Genomic DNA, 20,661 nt, shown 5'->3' on the forward strand with positions numbered 1-20,661 from the left:
AACAGTATCTGAATAAATAAAAGTAAAACATGATTATTAATCTTCTGATACATAAACATAAATAAATGTCCCGTTCTATTAGCACTCTTTTACAAAATAAGATGTAATCTGGAAATTCCCAAGACTAATTTTAAACATTAACCTTTCATATTACACCTGGGGAATTTCCAAAATGATGTAATATCCACTTTACATTCTAGGGGATTCCGAGTACATAAATAGTCCTGACTGTGTTTACTGTGATTACACGGTAAAGGGAATTCCCAACTTTTATGAAGTAGCTTTAAATTGTAAGATAAATGATCAAAATAATTGAATTACTCAGTGCTACTGTACTATGTTCTCAAGCAGAAGCAGATGTGTCTAAAGGTTTAAAACCTATGCCTTGGAATGAATTGGATAATGTGACATGTTGTCTCAACAATTTGGTTATTTTGATACGCAAAATAACATTGCATAGCTTGAGACGTTTCCAAAACTAAGGAAATGATAATTGATTTTCGGACGTCAAGTACAACTCCAAACCCTAGTGGTGAAGGGTAGTAATGTGGAGCATGTGTCCTCATATAAATATCTTGGCACTATGATTGAGGGAGGGCGAGTTAGCGCAGTGGTAGTTCCCTCGCTTTGCACCACTGAGGTCCCGGGTTCAAGCCCCGGCACGGCCCAAGGACTCATGTGCACTTGGTTTATCCCGATCCATGCTCGCTCTCGCAGGTTTTCTCCGGGATCTCCGGTTTCCTCCTGCTTTCAAAATCGGTGATTAGTTGTTTCGTTATCAAAAAACTTCCTTCACCCAATGGAATTTGGGGAGCTGCAGAAAATGGGTTGATGTTACAATGTAAGTGCGGATAGGTTTGCCCCAGGTTGGGCTGCAACTAGCCTAGTTGATGCGATCTGATTGTGATGATTCACCACGCAGCAAAATTACAGCGCTTTGAATCCTCTGGAAAAAGCGCTATATAAATTCTGAAATTTATTTATTTATTTATTTTGATGACAAACTCAATTGGCATACACTAGATTACTTGATCAAAGACTGAACTCTAGAATCACATTGGCACCTCATTCGCTAGTCAAACTGCGTAGCAACGTGTGACCTACAATCCCGGACAAAATGTGTTCGAACACCCACTGTAATTCCCCTGTTCTTCTTAGTACAGTGCGCACGCTATATGAGTCACTGGAAACTAAGGATTATAGTAGTGTTATCTCAATGTTCATCTTCAGCATACGTACCCTTCCCCTTTCCCCACCAAACAATGTTGGGAGAAGATATGGTGAAGATGAGCATATTGGACATGCAAACATTATACGGGGGTAGAGAGGGGACCATTTCCAATTAGACTTCTCCGTAGTCCACTTGCCAATTGTGCACTACTCTGGCTATTACATTTAAGCTTAAAACTCTGATTTAATTAATGAGTGCACAATTGATAGATTTTCACAACTGATCTGTTCAGTCATCGTACGCCCTGTTTGTTAGCTTCCCAAGTGGACTACTGACTTTGCCTTGAGAATTAGGCCAATGTCTGGCCTAACTAAAATTGGTGATGATGTAATGCATCTTTAAAAATGAATCTGGCTTGTGATTGGTCGCCCAGACCTCGTTATTGTTTAAATCCTCCCGACGCGTACTGGTACCATTATAACTATACATGGTACACAACTATCTAGAGAATGCGGCGCTTTTGTGCTGGTGGATGAACGTATGCATCTAGCGTATATTGTACCACCATGCTTAGTCTTGTGGTTAGATTTTATTGATAAACAAGTATGATTGACAGTGTGTGAGTCGCGGGGTAAAGTTCTGCTTAAAAGTGAAAGTCCATAGTCGATAATAAACTGGCAGATTCTAAAATTAGAATTGTTCAGTATTGAAGTGTCATTATAATCACAGTTATAATTATGCCATTATGATATGTTGCATTCAATAATATAAGCCTACGTAGGGCCTATACTTTACTTTTACTGTCACAAATATAATTATATAGCCTAAACTTTTTCATAACCATTTTATACTAGTATTTTGATGTAGGCCTACTAAATATCAGTATAATTTCGAGTTCAACTGAATGCGTTCATCATGATTAATAACATTTTTATTTATCAAAAATCGACTATGGCATAGTCTAATTTCCAATAAGCCCTTAAAAGTGTTCGAATAATTATTTCTAAGATTGTAGTTTTTTTATGTGATAATCAGACAAAGCAGAAGGACATCGACACCGCTGAAGTAATTTGCTGAATAGTATAATAAAGTATTAAGTTTGACTTGTCTGGACTTGACTTGGCTAATCATCAGCGTTCGAAATAGGGCCGGTCAGCCGGCCATTGGCCTGTAACTTTTTGGCCTGGCCGGTAACTTTTCTGACTGGCATCTAGTTGCCGGCCCGGCTGGCCGGTAACTTTTTAAGGTCAAGCCCGGCTGGCCTGTAACTTTTTGAGGCATATTTTTAACACTGCTAATCATTCACAAAATCTAAAGAAAGGTTATATTATAGTTCACATTATTTGCCAAATATAGTTTCCATAATGTTTTAAGAACATGCTTCTCATTCTAATAAGGTAGGGATTTGACTTGAATTTATAGCCACGTTGTCAGCTTTACAATGAGTTCTGCTAACACTGGTAATATGAAATGACCAGTCACTGAAACAAATCCATGTAAATGTGCTGGTCTTAAAAGCCTTTCATTTCTAAATAGATAAAGTGAATGTATTTGTTCATCATACAATTTGTACAATTGACTGTGGATACTCATGAATGTGTTATTAGCATTTCAGAACAGTTATAATTAATGTAACTTAATTCCTGATCTGCTTGTACTGCATGTTAGCCACACTCCAGCAATAGTGGAATTCCTTTCTTTTGTTTGAATAAACATAGTTCAAAAGCAATTGGGGACCGGGTTGCTTTTGTATTACATTCACCTAGTCTTTCAAAAATGGCACATGGACACTTAAAATGACATGCATAAGAATATTTGTGTTGCGTATCTGGATAATATTGTTTACAGAATTGCTAATATAACTGGAATAAGAATAATACAATAATTTCAAGACTTTATTAGACAAAGCAACTTCAAATAGTGCAATAGGGGAGACCGAGCAGTGTTTGCCCTCTTTTCTGACTAGTCTAGGGATGTTAATTTTAAGGTTAGAAGGGACCTGACTGAGCCATATGAAACCCATGTGTCTTGGCTACATACAAACCTAATCTCAGGACTGCAAGCCTTACAATAGTAAAGGAGACAAACAAATTTGTGAAGCGGGGCAGGGTCACCCATATGCATATGGTGGGCTCAGTGGGGCCCTAAAAAGTTTTAAATACTGCATATAACAATAACTATAAAACAAACGTTTAGTAAAGGGTAAATTGGGCAGTCATTTACTTCCGGGGAGTCCATATTAAATAAATTGGAGGAGAATAATGTACGCTAAGTCCAAAATGAGCTAAAACTTTATTTACAGCTTCAGGGGATTATGGTTTAGGACATGAACTAATGCAATAGATTTCAGTTTACATGCACTACAATCGTGCAAATCATGTTACAGTTGTCATATTTGGCAGATGAATAGTATTTATAGTGCTAATTAATCTGGCTATAGAGGCAATTTAACAGTAGGGAGGGCCTACTCTCATTCTACATGTACATGTACAATGTAGTAGAAAAGGGTCATTGAACTTTGCACAAAAGGTCAAGTTCAAAATTACTCAGTTCAAAACTCACACTATCGTGACTCTCTGTTAATTCCGATTCAGAAAAGGTATACTTTGACCAATCTATGATGTACTGTTATGGAGTTATATGGGCAAAAGAGTAAAATTGGGACGTCATAGGTCCAATTTTTCCCCGCTATGGGCTAAAATGGAACTTGCTCTGATTTTGGTGAAACTAGTCTCAAATTATTTTGTCTTGTTGCAAGAAATAGTTTTAACTATCTAGGGATTAATAGAGGCTGTCAGCCAATTTCGCCATCTTGTGGGTACAACTGATCTGCGTGTTCATGCATCAGACACTACGCGCAGGTCGCAGCTTGCCACACGGCCATGTGTTCTGAACTCGCCACCCTTAACGTTACATCACAATGATCTAATGATCTCCATAATTATCAACCCTAAACTAGCAAAAGTATACATTTTTTTTGGAAAGCTGAAGGCATAAGCAATTCAAATACACACACTTCAATTCACTATACAGGGTGACCTTCAAGTTATATAGGGTGGAATAAAAAAGATTCAGATAAAAAATGGGTTACTTAATGCATTGCTTATTACCAACTTGCAGTAATAAACTGGAAGTAAACAACAGTCATTTGGTTAGAGGATAGGGGGAGCCCACTGACTTTAGAAGAAACCAAAATCACAGCTGTTTGGCAATCTCAGAATACAGGGTGTCCCAAAGTATGTTAGATTTATCAACATATTTTAAACTGAAACATTTTGCCCTTACCCCATACAGAAAAAGTAAGTCCATATATAGATTCCTCATCAAATTTCCCTTCAGAAAATCTATACTTTGACTGTGGTAGGATAAGTAATTACAATTTTACAGTAACTTTTAGATTTTGAAGACACCCTACAGTGTTTGATATGAAAACGGGTAGTTTTGTATGGAAACGTTTGTATTTTCTAGACTAAACCAATAAGTAGAATTGTTTAGCTGTAAGTTCATGAGTCTCTTAGATGCTAAATAGAGTAAAAATCCAATTTACAGTCTTTACAGAAGCATATTATGCACTAAAATATCAATCCCATAGAGTTTGTGTGTGCCACATCCCCCACCTCCGCCACTCTGCCCATTCTGAATTCTATGAAGCACAGTGTCAGTATTAAAAAGGCTAACGGAATTCTTTTTACTGGGTTGAAAGTGCATTTTATTTAGCAATAAAATGAGACCACAAGCGTGACAATAACTTCTTGCTTGGCAGAGATATCATCATTTAATTTGAGTCGAATTTGGGAAAATGTAACATTGCCACCTTTTTTGAGTGGCGAGTTCAAGACGCATGACCAGACATCAACACTGTGATTTTGCTGTTCACTCATGGAGATCGAACGACGAACGGCCATCGCAGCGTGTACCCACAAGATGGCAGCATTCAACACCACACTGATTATCTCTATTTTATATGCAAAATCTCAACATGAACTGTGAAGAGGTCTAGTGTAGGTCCATATGGCAAAGCCCCAAGAAGTTAGAGAATTAACTGAAATTGCAGGGCAAAAATGCAACCTGGAATTATAGAAATTGATACAAATAAACCTGATTGGTGGGGTCCAGGGAGGCATTTACATTTAATACAAAGACCTTCAGCAAAAAATATTCCAAATATGAAAATATAGGGATTATAGGGCTTTTTGAAACTTTCTAGGGATGATAGAAAAATCTTAAAAATATAGGAAATATAGGACCGCTTGCAGCCCTGCTCATAGAGCTAGATGAACACCTTACCTGAGCTAAACACCTGTAAAATGTACAACATTGTCTGATTGCAGCTCTTGTGGGGTTCGGCAGAGAGAACAGAAAAGTATTTTTGCAACTGTTACAGCACTCTTGTTGTAATCTCCTTTCACATATTCAGCAAGCAAAATCTGGAAAAGAAAAAAAAATAGGTTGAAGAAGAACTTCTCATATATTTATGTTACCATCCACAGTTTGTAGTCTTCCATTCGTTTTTGTTTTTTTTGCCTTTAACTATATTCATACATGTTTGATTTTATCTCTGAGCAGCAGCGCCCGGGGGGGGGGGGCACTCAACTTTGGAAGTGACGGTATGTCACGGTTGTTTGATGTATATAGAATTGGCTTCATTATTAACTAAATGCAAACTATAGATGGCGCTATTTATCCTAAATCATATTTCTTTATTTGCAAGGGGTAGGTGATTAATACTGCCATTCAAACAGCTGGAATAGTTGAAACAAGCAACAAGGACATTTTATAAACATATTTTATCAAACAATAAAAGGATTTATTTGTATTAAAAGCTTGAAAGAGTAATATCCAGTTACTAAATAGCGCCACCAATTTTGTCATTAATATATACATTTTATATCCGAATAAGCTTTAAAAAATGCTATAAAAGTTAATAATTTGGTTAAACAAGGGAAATTAAAGTTGAGAATGACTCAAAAGCATCTGTAAACATTAGCATGATATCACATTTAGCTGTTTAAGCCTAAAATGTGGTTGTGCATGATGTTTTGCTTGAAAAACTAATAAATGATCCCATCAAACAATATGTGCCTGTCAATAGGCCCCCTCTTTTGAAGTCGACTATACCCGATGACCCCCTTTTTTAAAAGCCATACCCGATGCCCCCCTTTTTTTAGTTGCGGCTACCCAATGACCCCCTTTTTTGGTTGCGGCTACCCAATGACCCCTTTTTTCTAGAATAGCATCATCAAAATGCAACAAAAAATGCAGAAACTGTCAAATTTAGGTAAACCAGCTTAAAAATAACTGTCCACCCAAAATGACTTTGTTAAGTGCCCTGGGCGCTTATTAGAATGAATACGGTACATGTATGTAGAAATTGCATTACCGTAGAATTCCGTCTAGAAACATATATGCCTCTAAACGAGGGTTTTTTTTTTAACGAAAGATATGAAAGGCCAATGCCCTTCTCAAAAACATTGCAATAGATTGGTCTTACAAATATACATGTTTGTACAGCCGCCTTTATCAGTAATATAGTTCTTCAAACTCCAAATAACGTTCTTGTTGAGAGTGTCTGCCTCTTGTCTCTTGTGTCAAAAAAACCTCGTTTAGAGGCATATGCTTGTAGACGGAATTTTATGGTATATGGCGTATAGGCCTATATATATATTGCGTATTTTGCAAAAGTACTGTATACTTTTGCATACATATGCAAAACCACATACTTTTGCCAAAGTTCCGGGTATGTATTGAATACTATTTACATGTACATTGTAGTTTTGCACACAGCACATGAGGTAGTTTTCAGTCAATAATGAAATAATGTATACGGTACTTGAATTATGCAAAGTATGCACTTTTGCATATACCGTAACCACTCGGGTATAAGCCCACCCCCCCTAGACGGTAGATTTTACTTCAAAAATGGGGGTGGGCTTATAAATACCTGGGTGGTTACGGTATGTAAAAATTGCATGCAGGAGAACGACTACGTATACACAAGGAAGTCTTTTGCAAAAGTATGTACTATGTACATACATTTTGTAAATTGTATACAAAAACACATACTTTTGGAAAAGTAAAAGTATGTACTTCTTCCCACGTCTGTCAAAGCGGACACCCTCACGAAATCCCTATTGGTTTGTACAGGGCCTTTCAGTTCAAGAAAATTTTCTCAGCACAGAAAATACCAATTAATTTAGTATGGTAATTTATTTGAAAGTTGATTTCCCTGATAAGAAATCAAGCTTAAAATTATTTCATCAAGAGTATTTATTTTGTTGCATGTTTTGTGATTTCCCCATTGAATACAACGGTAAGTGTCCCCTTTGCGTCACACTAGGGGCGAGATGGAATAGCCCAATCATGGCAAAAGTGACATCATGTTGACCGACAGAATCGCAATAAGTGCAATGGATGGAACAACCCTGACCAAGAGAATTGGCTATTTTGAACTGTCGCTTAGTACATATGTACATGGCATTCATGCTTAGATTTCAAATGCAATGGTCTCGTAAAGTTGTTGTCAGAGAAGAATTAGGGGTTCATTCATAAAATTGAGGGCCCGCATGATTGATTGTTTATGCCTGAGGCATACGAATAAGCCCCTTTCATACATTCCCAAACATTCAGTGATTGTTTTTCATCAAATAATAACAAAAAATAAGATGTAAGATTCTTAACGCGATTTTCCTGCATTCTTTTCTATGTACCGAAATCATCATGCTGAAGTAGCCGGGCATGAATTAGGGGTTCATTCATATATTTTCATGACTAAATGGTTTAGTCATGAAAATATATGAATGAACCCTGTTCATACAATATACATACCAGTATATTTTGTGATTCTTATTTCATAAAAATAATAACAAAAACGTACAAGCAACATTACCGTATATCAAAAATCATGATTTTCCTTCATTTTTCCTACCTGGCGATCGCACATCCGGGACACCGGGCATAAACGCTGTTTATGCCCGGCTCTCGACCAATCACGCGCGCTGTTACTTAGTGTGTATGTATGAACGCTGAATATGCCCGGCTCTCGACCAATCACGCGCGCTGTTATATAGCACAAATGTATGAATGTCACTTGTTTTATTTACATTTTGAGAGCGTGTGCAGTCTAGAGTATTTACGGAGGTGGGGTACTGATTGGCTGAATCGTAGCAACAGACAGATATTAATCTGATTAGCTGATTGTGCATCATATCGTTGGTCATCGCAGATCGGCGCCCTTGAAGTGAACACAAAGTTCCGCTTACGTCGCTCATTAACAGGGCGATCGCATCAATCTGAACAAGGGATTGCCGTTCTTCTCTGAAATCCAGTGTAGCCTCGAATGTGAAGCTCATCGGTCACTGCGGTGCACAAATGTGTGGCTTGACTTCTCGAGCAAGGATACATTTTCAATTGAATGAACACTGACACAGCCTGACATAGTGTGACACTTTTTCGTGTACAGTACGTGCGCAATCATGTACAACACTTCTCGAGCAAGGATACATTTTCAATTGAATGAACACTGACACAGCCTGACATAGTGTGACACTTTTTCGTGTACAGTACGTGCGCAATCATGTACAACAGCGTGTTTATACTGTGTAATGTCGAGCCATACGATGGGTGTACATAATATAGCTACACAATGACAATGTACCATGATACTGAGCTTAAAATAGCTAATTTGCAAAGAAACTCAAACGCTTACCTGGCTAGGAATGCATCAACCACACCAACTTCTCTTGCTCGATTGTTGTAGATTCTCAAAAATTTTAAGAAAATGAAATGTTTTCGAATGCACTGCAACGCACTACCGTTCGCCCAGCGTTAGCGACACCGTCGTGTGGAATTTTTTCATCATTGCGAAGGGAGACAAGCTGTGTGATGATAAAGAGAACACACCACAAAAACCTTCTTCGCATTGATTGTATACACGCAAAGTTATGAAAGTAGAGTTCACGTTTATGTGCAAAAGTAGACATATTCCCCGTTTTGAATTATAAATTCTGTATATCATCTTAGAGAAGAACATTTTGCATACCATGGTATGCAATGGCTTTAACATTGTTCGTCTACTTGTTGAGAAAATCAGCGATACATAAAAAGACCGATTTGACGACTGCTAACTACATTTTTCCCTTGTGTATTCATGCGCAGATAGTCTTAAATATTGCCCGAATATTCCCGTTTCTTTTTAACCTGTGTGACATTCACATTAAGAAATTGTATTTAAACACGATTTTGAACACTAAAATTGCTAATATTATATCAATTTGGCACATTTTGAATGAAAGATGGCACTATATGACTGATAAACTTAGGCAGAAGCTGGCAGAAGTCTGATTTAGTGGTATAAGCCCTTGAATTAAAATGACCACGTGGTGATACATAACTGGGTGGAATATTTCCTAAAAATTGCAAAAATTCTTCAAATTACTTGCGAACCACGCAAAAGGTTAATCAAAATTGTTAGGATATAATGCAATATATTTCTTAATTCACATTTGACTCACAAGTTGACAAATATTTTTATAGTTACGAACACGTACGTATATTATCACCAAAGTCTATGCAAAACATCATACTTTAAAAGTATGTACATAATTATGCTATACCGGGGCTCTTACATTTAATAGGCGATAAGCATTGGAATTTTGTTACTGCACGAGACAATTAAGTTCCAGCTTATGCACACGTAAATTCTCAAAAGCGTCCATCATTCACACAATACGCAAAGCAGTGCGTAGGTGATGCGCCTCGCTGTGCATACACCATTCTATATCAATCCATGATGTTATGAGTCCTGCCTATTATGAGCTGATCAGAGTATAGTAATAACAAAGCCCTTATGACATTCAAATATCAATATAATGTAAGCAGAGAAAATGAAGATAACATTCACTTCCCTTCCTAATACTGTATCAGCTTATCAAAATAAATAAATTTATCAAACTTTAATTGACATATCCAGAATGTTGGGAACATTTCATATTGTAATAAGAGAACAGTGCTAATGTGTGGTGACCACATCTTTGGAACAATGGTTTGAAAGTGTTTTTGACATGCCTGAAGGATATTGAACAAATTTAGCTTGGGCTGCCCTCTTTTAAGTGTTGGGCATTTTTGTTAGGGGTCAATTAAGGTCAAACAGGGGTCAAAATTATAAATGTCCCAATTCTTTTAAAAAATATACCAAATTACTCATCTGATCATAAGGAATCCAAAAATGTATAGTGTGGCCTGTCAGCGACCTTAAGTTACTATGGGCAGATATGTGACAAAGGTCAAAGCACTCCCAATTTCAATGATTTTGGTGCCTAGTTATACATGTTATATATTTTTGACATGACAAATTCAACTGAACAGCTTAAAAAAAAATCCAAAAAAAAGTCAAAAACACTTTCAAACATTTGTTTCAAAGATTTGGTTACCACACATTATCACTGCTCTCTTGCTATTGGTTTACACAAAGTAGGCCATGCAATCTCATATATGTTTTTATATGTTTTTTGGGCAAAACTTAGTATCAAATTGTGTTTTCTTTGCGATTACATCCAAGGTACATAATTAACATGCATATGTACCATAGTATACAATCAGCAGTTTATATTTACTTAATGTTTGCAAGACATTTACAACTGCAGGTGCAAAAGTAATCATCTTTCTTTCAACTACAATGATGCTAACAATTCATATTAAAGGAGTATTTCGTGATCCTAGCATCCTCTATTTATGTCATGTTTCATTAGATATCCACGAAAAAAACCTATTCCCAAAATTTCAGTTGATTCCGATTTTGCGTTCGCGAGTTATGCATGATTATGTGTATTGCACTGCTCCATAGACAATGCGTTGTAATTTCGTTCTGGTGCACCAGAACGAAATTCAAATTTCACGATATCTTTGCTAAACGAATTAATCTGCAAGAAATATTTTGTACATAAACATTATGTAGCCAGAGTATTCCAGTGATATAAAAATCTCAACTTTTTTTGAGAAAAGTGGGGGATGAGGCTGTGGAATACGAAATGCCCTTTTAATGCTTCAATATCATTTATATTATGGGCAACAAATTTTATTAGTCGGCTGCTGATCAATAGGCCTATAGTATATTAACTTTAGTGACACAATGTGTGATGTTTAAATTGGTCCAGATATATATTTAAAAAAAATACTACAATATGGCTACATGTACTTTTTAATTTCGTAAATATTTTTTTTCTATTTTAATTTCAAAAAGCGTTAAGGGGAACTTATAAGTTGTGAATCCTAAACAGTTTGGGTGGTCTAAAAGAAAAGATCGCCAAACTTGCTGGAAGTTAGTTGTAGAGGTGTATTTAAAAGGAGGCGTTTAGTTGTCACTCAAATAGATTATTTTTAAGGAGTAGCGGCAGCGCTTATTAGCAGTTAAGAGATCAGTCTATCAGGTTTCCTTGATAAGGCAAAAAAAATTGTTTGCTTGTCCATAGATCACTTTCAGAAGTTGGGTCTGTCGGGAATTTTTTTCTTTTCTTTTCTTTTTTATTTATATCATTTTATTTTCCAAGTACCAAAAGTATAATGTGAAGAACTTGTTAGTATGTAAAACACTCACTGACCAAAGTATTTGCACCATAGACAAAATCAAGGTAAACACTATCTTATTTGGCATGTACATGTCTGGCAGATTTAAAATACTGCATTTTTAAGTTCAACAATATTTTACTTATGCAGACGCTGATATTAATAATACCAAATATCAAAATCCTCAGCCATGGACAACTAGACAGGGAAACATGCAGGACATGGTATTTTACAACATTTCTGGACATTATATCTTCAGTTTTTCAGACGAAAAATTCATGACTTTTTTTGAAAAATGTAAAAAAACACCTTTTTTCTTTGCCTAATGGTGGAATTGCTAATGGTGGAATATTCATGAAGGTTCATTTATGAGCTTTCATTATGAATATTGCTATTAGTAACAGACCATTAATAATGCACATACAGTAATTTCATTGACATTACCAATATGCTTTTGATGATAAAGTGTTTTGTCATCCATAACCAGGCATGCATCCGTCATTTTATAAATTAATGTCATGTTATTGTGAAGGTGTTTTAGTTATTTTAAAACCCCAAGGTGTACTTGTGGAACCAAGATGCTGAGTTTGACTTGCAATCAATATCAAATCTACAACAACAAAACATCCCCAGTTGTACGTGTAGGTACTAAACCACACAAAATGACCCCATTTTCTTGGAGCCCTACTGAATGACCCCTTTTTTCTACTAAAATCTCCAATGAAAACCCCTTGTGTCTCAATTTGATTTTGTTCATGATAACCATAATCATATAACTAGAAATCATACTTCGAATACATTGATTGTACCAACATTTAAATCAAATTCAGGTCAACATACTTTTCATGTCAGGGCAGCCTATGCATGGAATTCTTTGCCACCGACAGTAAGAGCTCAGATGGAAAATATGACTTTAGGCCAATTTCAGTCAAAAATTAAAGAAATTTAGGCCTGTCTTTATCTACATTTTGATTTTGTTCATTTGCTTGCTTGATTTTTGTATATCTTACTATAAATAGGCTAATGTTGTATGTGTGTTAGTATGAAGATCGAAAGGCTCCGTCAGTTTGGATCCACATGACGCCAAATTTATACGGGAGATGGAGGAATATACGGGGAATGGACTGTTTTTTATTTGGTTGAAAACGGTCAAGAATTGGCTGCAAAAACAGTGAAAATATGGGTAAAAACAGGGTTTTTGTTATGAACATCGGTTGCCAGCCTACGCGTCACTGCAGCTGGCAGGAAGCATGTCGGCGCCGTGTGCGTGATGCGCACTACGCCAATGCGAGCGTAAACGGCGCAGAGCCAGGCGACTTGCGAGCCAGAGACCAATGGACATGATACGGAAAAAAAGAAAAATAAAGGTACATGCATGGAAGGGTCACGGGATTATAATGATAACGGGTGCACACGTCCGCGGAGAGGACGTAATAAATACAGAGAAAAGATGTGTGTTGTATAAACAACATGAAGCGGTAATATACAGAAAAATGAAATTAAAATGAGGCAAAAAAAAAAAAAGGTATTTGATATACTAATAATGGGCCAACGGGTTAAAGTAACTAAATGAAACGGGAACGAAAAAAAGAAGGATGGAAAGTATTTAGATATAAAAAAAAATGTCCTTTTCAATGATTCTACCTGTTCAGTATATTCTTACTGTTATAGTGAACGCCCCCATTTACTCATCTAGCGGGGACCCGCACGAAGCGCGGGTATCCCGCTAGTAAATATAATTATTGTATTTCTGTATTTTGAATCATGGTATTTATAAATACCTTGTAGTTGATGATACCATTATACTTATTTGTAATATATTGTAAATACATTGTAAATACTGTATGATATTTTGTAAATATTGTGTATCGTAATATATTTTATTGCTATAACATGTATACAATGAGGGCCTGCTTGAAAAGCAGTGCTTGTCACTGAAGCAGTATAACCCTCAATAAAGAAAGAATAAATAAATAAATAAATAAATAAATACTCCGGTAGGCACCGGATGCTATCTAAACATCACTAGGTGGCGTATACTATACTTTGATATATTGGTGAAAAGCCTAGGGCTTGAATTTGATACATAAGGACTCGGACTCGAACATTGAGGACTCGGACTCAGAAATGAGCAGGGACTCCAAGGACTCGAACATTGAGGACTCGGACTCAGAAATGAGCAGGGACTCCAATGACTCGAACATTGAGGACTCGGACTCAGAAATGACCAGGGACTCCAAGGACTCGGACATTGAGGACTCGGACTCAGAAATGAGCAGGGACTCCAAGGACTCGGACATTGAGGACTCGGACTCAGAAATGAGCAGGGACTCCAAGGACTCGGACATTGAGGACTCGGACTCGGAAATGAGCAGGGACTCCAATGACTCGGACATTGAGGACTCGGACTCAGAAATGAGCAGGGACTCCAAGGACTCGGACATTGAGGACTCGACTGACAGCAATACTTATTACTAATATCTTTTTAAATTGTTTGATTTCATAAAAACTTTTCAATATACCGGTATTTCAAAAAGCCTCAAGGGAACTTAAAACTAGCAAACCCTTTAGTACATGTACATGTATACTGCGCCAAAAAAAGTATCCTTATACTGGAAAAATAATCACAATTTCAAAACTGAACAATATTGAGGTAAATTATCTAATCCTGCACTATCTAATCCTGCACATTATGACACCACATTGAATAAATACATACATATAAGAGCTTTTAAAGTGCTATTTCAAAAAGATCAAAGCGCTAAGTGATACACTGCAAAAACAAGAGAATGAACAAAAGCAAAGAGTCAAAAAGGATAATAATGACCTCAAGAAGTAAAGTTACAAGCAATTGAATAGACAAAGGTCCTCCAGTTTTAAAAGTGACAAACTGGCCTATACAAGGCGCAAAAAGATTCAAACAAGCGCAACAAAGAGACAACACAGTTTCTTCAATGAAGCATTATTTAAAGCAGTTTTTATTTCAGTTTTTACTTCTCTGTACTTTTCATAACTTTCATGTTATTTGTCATTTCATTTGTTTCAGTTTTCTTTTGTTCCTTTTCAATGTTATAAAATAAAGGCATGCATAAATTAGCCATTCACCCCTCTCAAACCAGATGTCTAGTCCGTCGAGTTTTGAATAGGCGAAATTGTCACTTTAAAAACTGGACCTTCGTCTAATCAAATGCTTGTAACTTTGCTTCTTGAAGTCACATTGGATTCAATGGGGTGTCATAATGTGTCGGATTAGATAGGGCATCTATTAAACAAATGAATTTACCCAAATATGGTTTAGTTTTAAAATTAGGATTTTTCTTCCAAGTGTAAGGATACTTTTTTGGCACAGTATATAGCACCCACCTTGACTTCTCCTTCTTTAAGAGGTTGAGGGTCTCGTGCATTGAACTCCCACGGTTGAGGTGGACGCAATTCAACTAAACTTAACCGATCCTGATCGTCTATCTCCGCCACTATATGATGAGAAATAAAATCAACACCTTGCAAATTATAACACTTATCAAAAGAAAAAAAAGCATTGAAAAAGATGACTTTCACAAGTCAGTAACAATGTGCTGTATTTTAATTTGCACAGATGAATTTAAAGCAAAACAAAAGCTCATTTATCTATATAATGTACCAAGCAGGCTGCCTAAGTGTTTTACTTGCTGCCAAAATTGAAACAAGTGAAAAGTATTTGAAATCACAGAACCAGGTATGTGATTTCACAGATTCGGTCTCTGAATTCAATCAGAGGAGTCTGTGAATGTACAGCGCCCAAAAATGATATACTAGTACTAAGGTAACTATGTTGAGGTAAGTTTAAACTGGTCACACAACTTAAGAAAAAATTTGACTTACTCAAATTTTCGTCCGTCATCCGACGAGACTTTTTCAAGAGTGGTTGACTGGAGCGGGATTTTGGTCATGTGACTTAGATATGACGTCAGAGTCACATGACAGGATGACAGGTTGGTAGACGGCTGGTAGGTGGTGGCGGCCCCTGTCCTTATTGAGATCCGGGTTGTGAGCAGCAATGTATATGGATTCTTTAACCCCCCGCTGGAACCATCTAGAGTCTGTGTTTAAGATGTCCACTTCTTCAGGCTTGAATTGGTGACTATGAGTTTTCATGTGGGACCCAACCGGTGAGCTCTCGCGATTGTGTTCTTTCAACCGTTTGCAAAGGGGTCTTTCGGTCTCTCCAATATACCGAGAGTCACAATTTTCACATTGAATGTCGTAGACAACACATGTACGGTCGGATTTGCTAACTTTGTCTTTAGGACTGACAAGCATATTGCGGATAGTGTTAATGGGCCGGACATGAACCGTTACCCCTGCTTTCCTGATCTTCCTGCTGAGGGCTTCCGTAACCCCTTGGATGTAAGGCAGGCTTATGTGACCCACCGTGGGGGTATCACGTTGAGCAAGAGGCTTAGGAGTGATCTTGTTACTGCCAGTTAAGTTCCAGGCCCATTTAGTGTAGCCACAAACCGACTAAGGTAACTAGTTTCAAATGCTGATCCCCTGTAATAATAGTGGAAGTGTCCAGAGTAAAACTGACATTGATTTGATATACATACATGTACCTATTAGAGTGTTGAGTAACATTTTTAAAATTATGTCATGTGCACCCTATTTGTGCCAGTTTTTTACTAAAACGTCTGAAATTCATAATTACAATACCAGAAGGCGGCTTTTGATTTCCATGTGCCTAAAATCTAAAGTTCAGCTGCAACACTACTTAACAGTGCAATACCGGATTGGAACATGCTTCCAAATGATATCAAAAACATCCCCAATCTTAATCAATTCAATGTCAATGGTCAGCCCTCGAATTAAGGATCTGAAGGGGCACAGCAACTTTTTTAGGGCAAGTTGATAATTGCCTTGGATTTTCACTGAAAAGGCAAGGCAGCACGGCAGTTTGTAATATTTTAAGAGAGCATCATGGCAACTGCGTAAATTTGAAAAGGGCACCAAGGCAATTTCTCATTAAAAGTGAAGAAAACACACACAAACATAGATAAATGATTTTATAATGAAGGGGCAGGGCTGGGGCACGATGGAAACTTCATTAGAGGGCACGGCAAGTGACTGCCTTGGGTAAATGACTTATTTTGAGGGCATTACGGCAGTGGGGATGGGCACCCACAACAAAATGCCATGGGTGCCGTGGGTTAATTCGAGGGCTGTAGGCCCTAAGGGTGCAATAAGGAAACATCACATGACCCTAATCTCCCATACAGAGGTACATGTATAGGCCTACATGTATGTAGATTTCATATGGAGTCATCCATTCAGGTAACCCACCCAATTAACATTCACACTCCCTGGAGGGCCATGTCTTACATTAATGTATGGGTGGTGTAAGAATTTCAACTAGAATATCCCATTATACATGTATGTAACCTGTCAATACGAGTCTCAATATTGGTAATTAATATTATGCAAAATACAATGGACACAATATAATAGGCCTCATATTGAAAATTGGAAAGGGTTTTGTTTGCCCAAGGCAAAGTATAAAAACTTGCACAAAATGGGAACTGAATGAGAACTGTGAACAATACTGAACATGCGCATGCTCTCATTTTTTATGTTTTGGACACCTGTCTGTCAGCATATCATTTTTGTGTTGGGATGGAAACGCACGCAGCACACGTCTTGTTTGCACAGTGAGTCCAGGAGGATCACATTTCAAGATCACTATCTACAAAGCCATGAAATGATGCTATCTCAATTGAACGTTTGTGGCACAAAACAAAACGACACTGCAAACAATGTTGACTGGGTGTATTCAATCGAGTATCCACGCATGAATTTGTTTTCTGACAAATTGGAAATATATATGTACATGCACACTGACAATGAAAGTGACCCATATTAGGATTTCAAACATTTTAATCAAAGCTCTTTGCCCGGGGGGGGCACCTTTAATATGAAATGGATATAGGTGTAGGGCTGGCACTTTCGCACTAAGGGGCATTCGGTGTGAGCAAAATGTAAAACATATGGGGGTCATTGGGTGAGAACATGACCTTTTTTTAATGTGAATCTTTGGGTGAGAGCCGAAACAGCGCCACAAAAACCTCGAAAATCGAATTTCTAGTTCTAAATGGCTTCAATTTTCATTTTTTTTAAAAATAAGTAACAAAATCAGTGAAAAATGAAAGTTGCTGTTCAAGTTGAACTTGTAAGGGTCTTTGGGTGACAGATCAAATGGAAAAATTGGGGGTCTTCGGGTGACAGAGCATGTGTTCGAAAAAGGGGGTCTTAACAGCCCTACATACGCATCACCTCCAAAGTTGGAATGCCCCCCCCGGGCTCTTTGACCCCAATGTGCAAGTAAACACATATTTATGAGCTTTGTATGTGTTGGGTACAAAAACTCATTCCACAATTTGAGGTCAGCTTTAGAATAATGATTATTGAATGGAGGTTATTGAACTTGACAATGAGGCATGATGTTATTTTAGCTTGATAGTGCTACATGTTTACAACCCTGCAAAATCAATTTACACCAATTTCTTATGTTGTGTGCAACATTTTTTTTTTTGAATTGAACATTGTTTTGTGTTGCCACAAGGAAAAATATCTCCATAAGTTTTTTTCCTAAAACCCGGCATTACGGTAGCGATAAGACTACTCTGGTAGACACTATCAAGTGTGGAGTTTCCAACAACCCTGAAATTCAGTCCCCCCCCCTCCCCCAACAAAAAAAAATATTCCTCGCACCGCCACTTCTTGTATTATATAGCACCCCTAGTTTTATGCAAAATTTGTAGATAGGTCCTTGCGGTAACCCACTTCTATGGTTTTTAATTTTGAGGTCCCTTTACTTTTAGTACAAACTTTATACCAGATGTGACTTAGTTTTAAAAATATTCCCAGTATTCGTTCGGTACAAAAATCCTAATTTCACCAAAAGTGCAGCAGGGTCTTGTAGCACTAAACTATTTATCGGCCTACTACATGTATGTCAGAGCATGTCAAGAACAAAATAATAAAGCAAAATAGAATTTAATCAAAGTATTCTTCCTCATTCACAATTGTTCTATCTAACCATACATGTGTATACTCTTGTCTTCAGAGTCTATGTTACTGTTAGCTAAGGCATTATTGCAAAAATTAGCTAATTTTAACATGCCTGGTTTATTTTCATGAAACAATCCATGAAACATTTTGATAGCTGCTTCCTTTTACTAGGCAAGCTCACTGTGAGCCTGCAGAGTCCTAGTTGACCACTTCCTGTTTTTAATGAGGTATTGCCATCAATATGGAACTGTGACACAGCAGATGATGTTGTATCTTGCAGCACAATTAGCAGTTAGAACATATGTTTTTACCCCATAAGCATTGATAAGACACATATACACATAATTTTTCATTTCTCTTGAATTTATACTAAAGTAAGTACCGTGAAGTTGAAATTTTCGCATCGGTACCGTATTGCCCAAGTTGTTGAATTTGTAATTTTAAGCTTCCTTACATTGTACACAAAAGGAATATATTCACATGTTGTTATTTTTGTGGTAGCTGCACTTGAAACCTGAAAAGTGCAAAAATAAATGTAGCGTGAACATTTACACTTTTACAGTAATTGATATTCTGTGGGCCTACTATTGTTTCCAATTTTCAGAAAGGATGTGGTATCTTTTCCTTAAAGTAAAACGATGATTGTTTCATTTGGGATGTAGCATACTGATATTTTATAAATATGCAGACTTCTATTTATTTTGACTATGGCTCCAATTGCGTTTTTTTGACATTTTTGAAAAAATCTAAAATCTTTTTTTTTTGTTGCGATTTTTAATTATTGTTCGCGGATTTGGAGAGTCCCTGGACCTATTATCAAGTGCTACCATCATTAAAAAAAATTGAATTTCTTAGCAGGCCTAGATTATGATATGAGCTATGTTCTGTCTGTGCTCATCAATGCATATCTTGTGTCCACCAATGGACAGGCCTTAGAAAAACAAGGCAATTCTACAATCTCCTTGCAGGAAAATTTGGTAATTTGGAGGGAAATTTTGCTTTTCTGTATATAAAGAATTGTAAGAAATGGTGGAAAATCCTGCAAATAAAGATGCAGGGAATTTTTTTTTCTCTTGCCAGGAAATAAACACAATTTCCAGGCCTGCTTTAGTTGGAAATTTATGTCTTAAATTGAATAACATTTTGTTGGCCTGAGAATTCATTTCACATTCCAAACTGAGCATCAATGAGAATTGACCCAAATAATCACCAAAACTATAAAACACGTGTTTGTTACTAACTTTAGGACTTCTATTGGCAAAACCAAAACATGCCACATTAGCGGTTCAGTGACTTCAGTCAATAAGTGACACTAACCTGTTTTGGGCTGTGTTTTCTTTACTTCACAGTACGACAGCAACTTAGCTCGCTTCCGGTAATTTTTTACCGGCGTGACCTCTGCTGTTACGTAACGTAATGTTGAAAATCAGGTGGCAAATACAGTTTTTCAGAACACATCAAAAAAATGGAATACACGAGTCGTTTCTCCCTTCAATTCCATATTGAGCCCATAGATAAGATATGAAACATGAGTATAAGGCAAAGAGTAACATGTAAAAGTCCAATTATTGTGGAGAAAATGAATGTTTATTGTGCGCGAAGTAGCCTAAAAAATGAGAAAAAATGCATGTCACGATCACCAAAATGGTTATATCTGCAACTGTGAGCCAACGCCGGTCGTATGCTTTTCTGTAATGATAGATATTAGCTAACTTAAGCTTGTATTAAATTTTCAGCGAAAACGATTGGTGGAATAATCGAGTCGTAGGTTGGAAAGTTGCTTTCAAAACGGCTTCCCCTCGCAATCGTGCGTGACCATTAGTGACCAGTGTCAGCAGGAAAATTAACAGCCGGCCTTGTCCATATAATCGATTAATAATTGTCAGGAT

At 37.0% G+C, this 20,661-nt stretch overlaps 1 protein-coding gene across 1 annotated transcript in view; it reads right to left on the reverse strand.

Annotated features, from left to right (window-relative positions):
* Window positions 1-15,865, reverse strand: part of LOC140150208 (cytidine monophosphate-N-acetylneuraminic acid hydroxylase-like) — a 57,398-nt gene extending 41,533 nt beyond the window's left edge. Inside the window, exons 1-2 of the mRNA XM_072172213.1 lie at window positions 15,688-15,865; window positions 15,095-15,204 (exon numbers count right to left, since the gene is read on the reverse strand). Of these exons, the coding sequence (XP_072028314.1) occupies window positions 15,095-15,204; window positions 15,688-15,865 (288 nt within the window). The remainder of the gene's footprint in view (window positions 1-15,094; window positions 15,205-15,687) is intronic.
* Between the last annotated feature and the right edge of the window lie 4,796 nt (window positions 15,866-20,661).

This window comes from Amphiura filiformis, chromosome 4 (genome assembly GCF_039555335.1).
Source record: "Amphiura filiformis chromosome 4, Afil_fr2py, whole genome shotgun sequence".
Classification (NCBI taxonomy): domain Eukaryota; kingdom Metazoa; phylum Echinodermata; class Ophiuroidea; order Amphilepidida; family Amphiuridae; genus Amphiura; species Amphiura filiformis.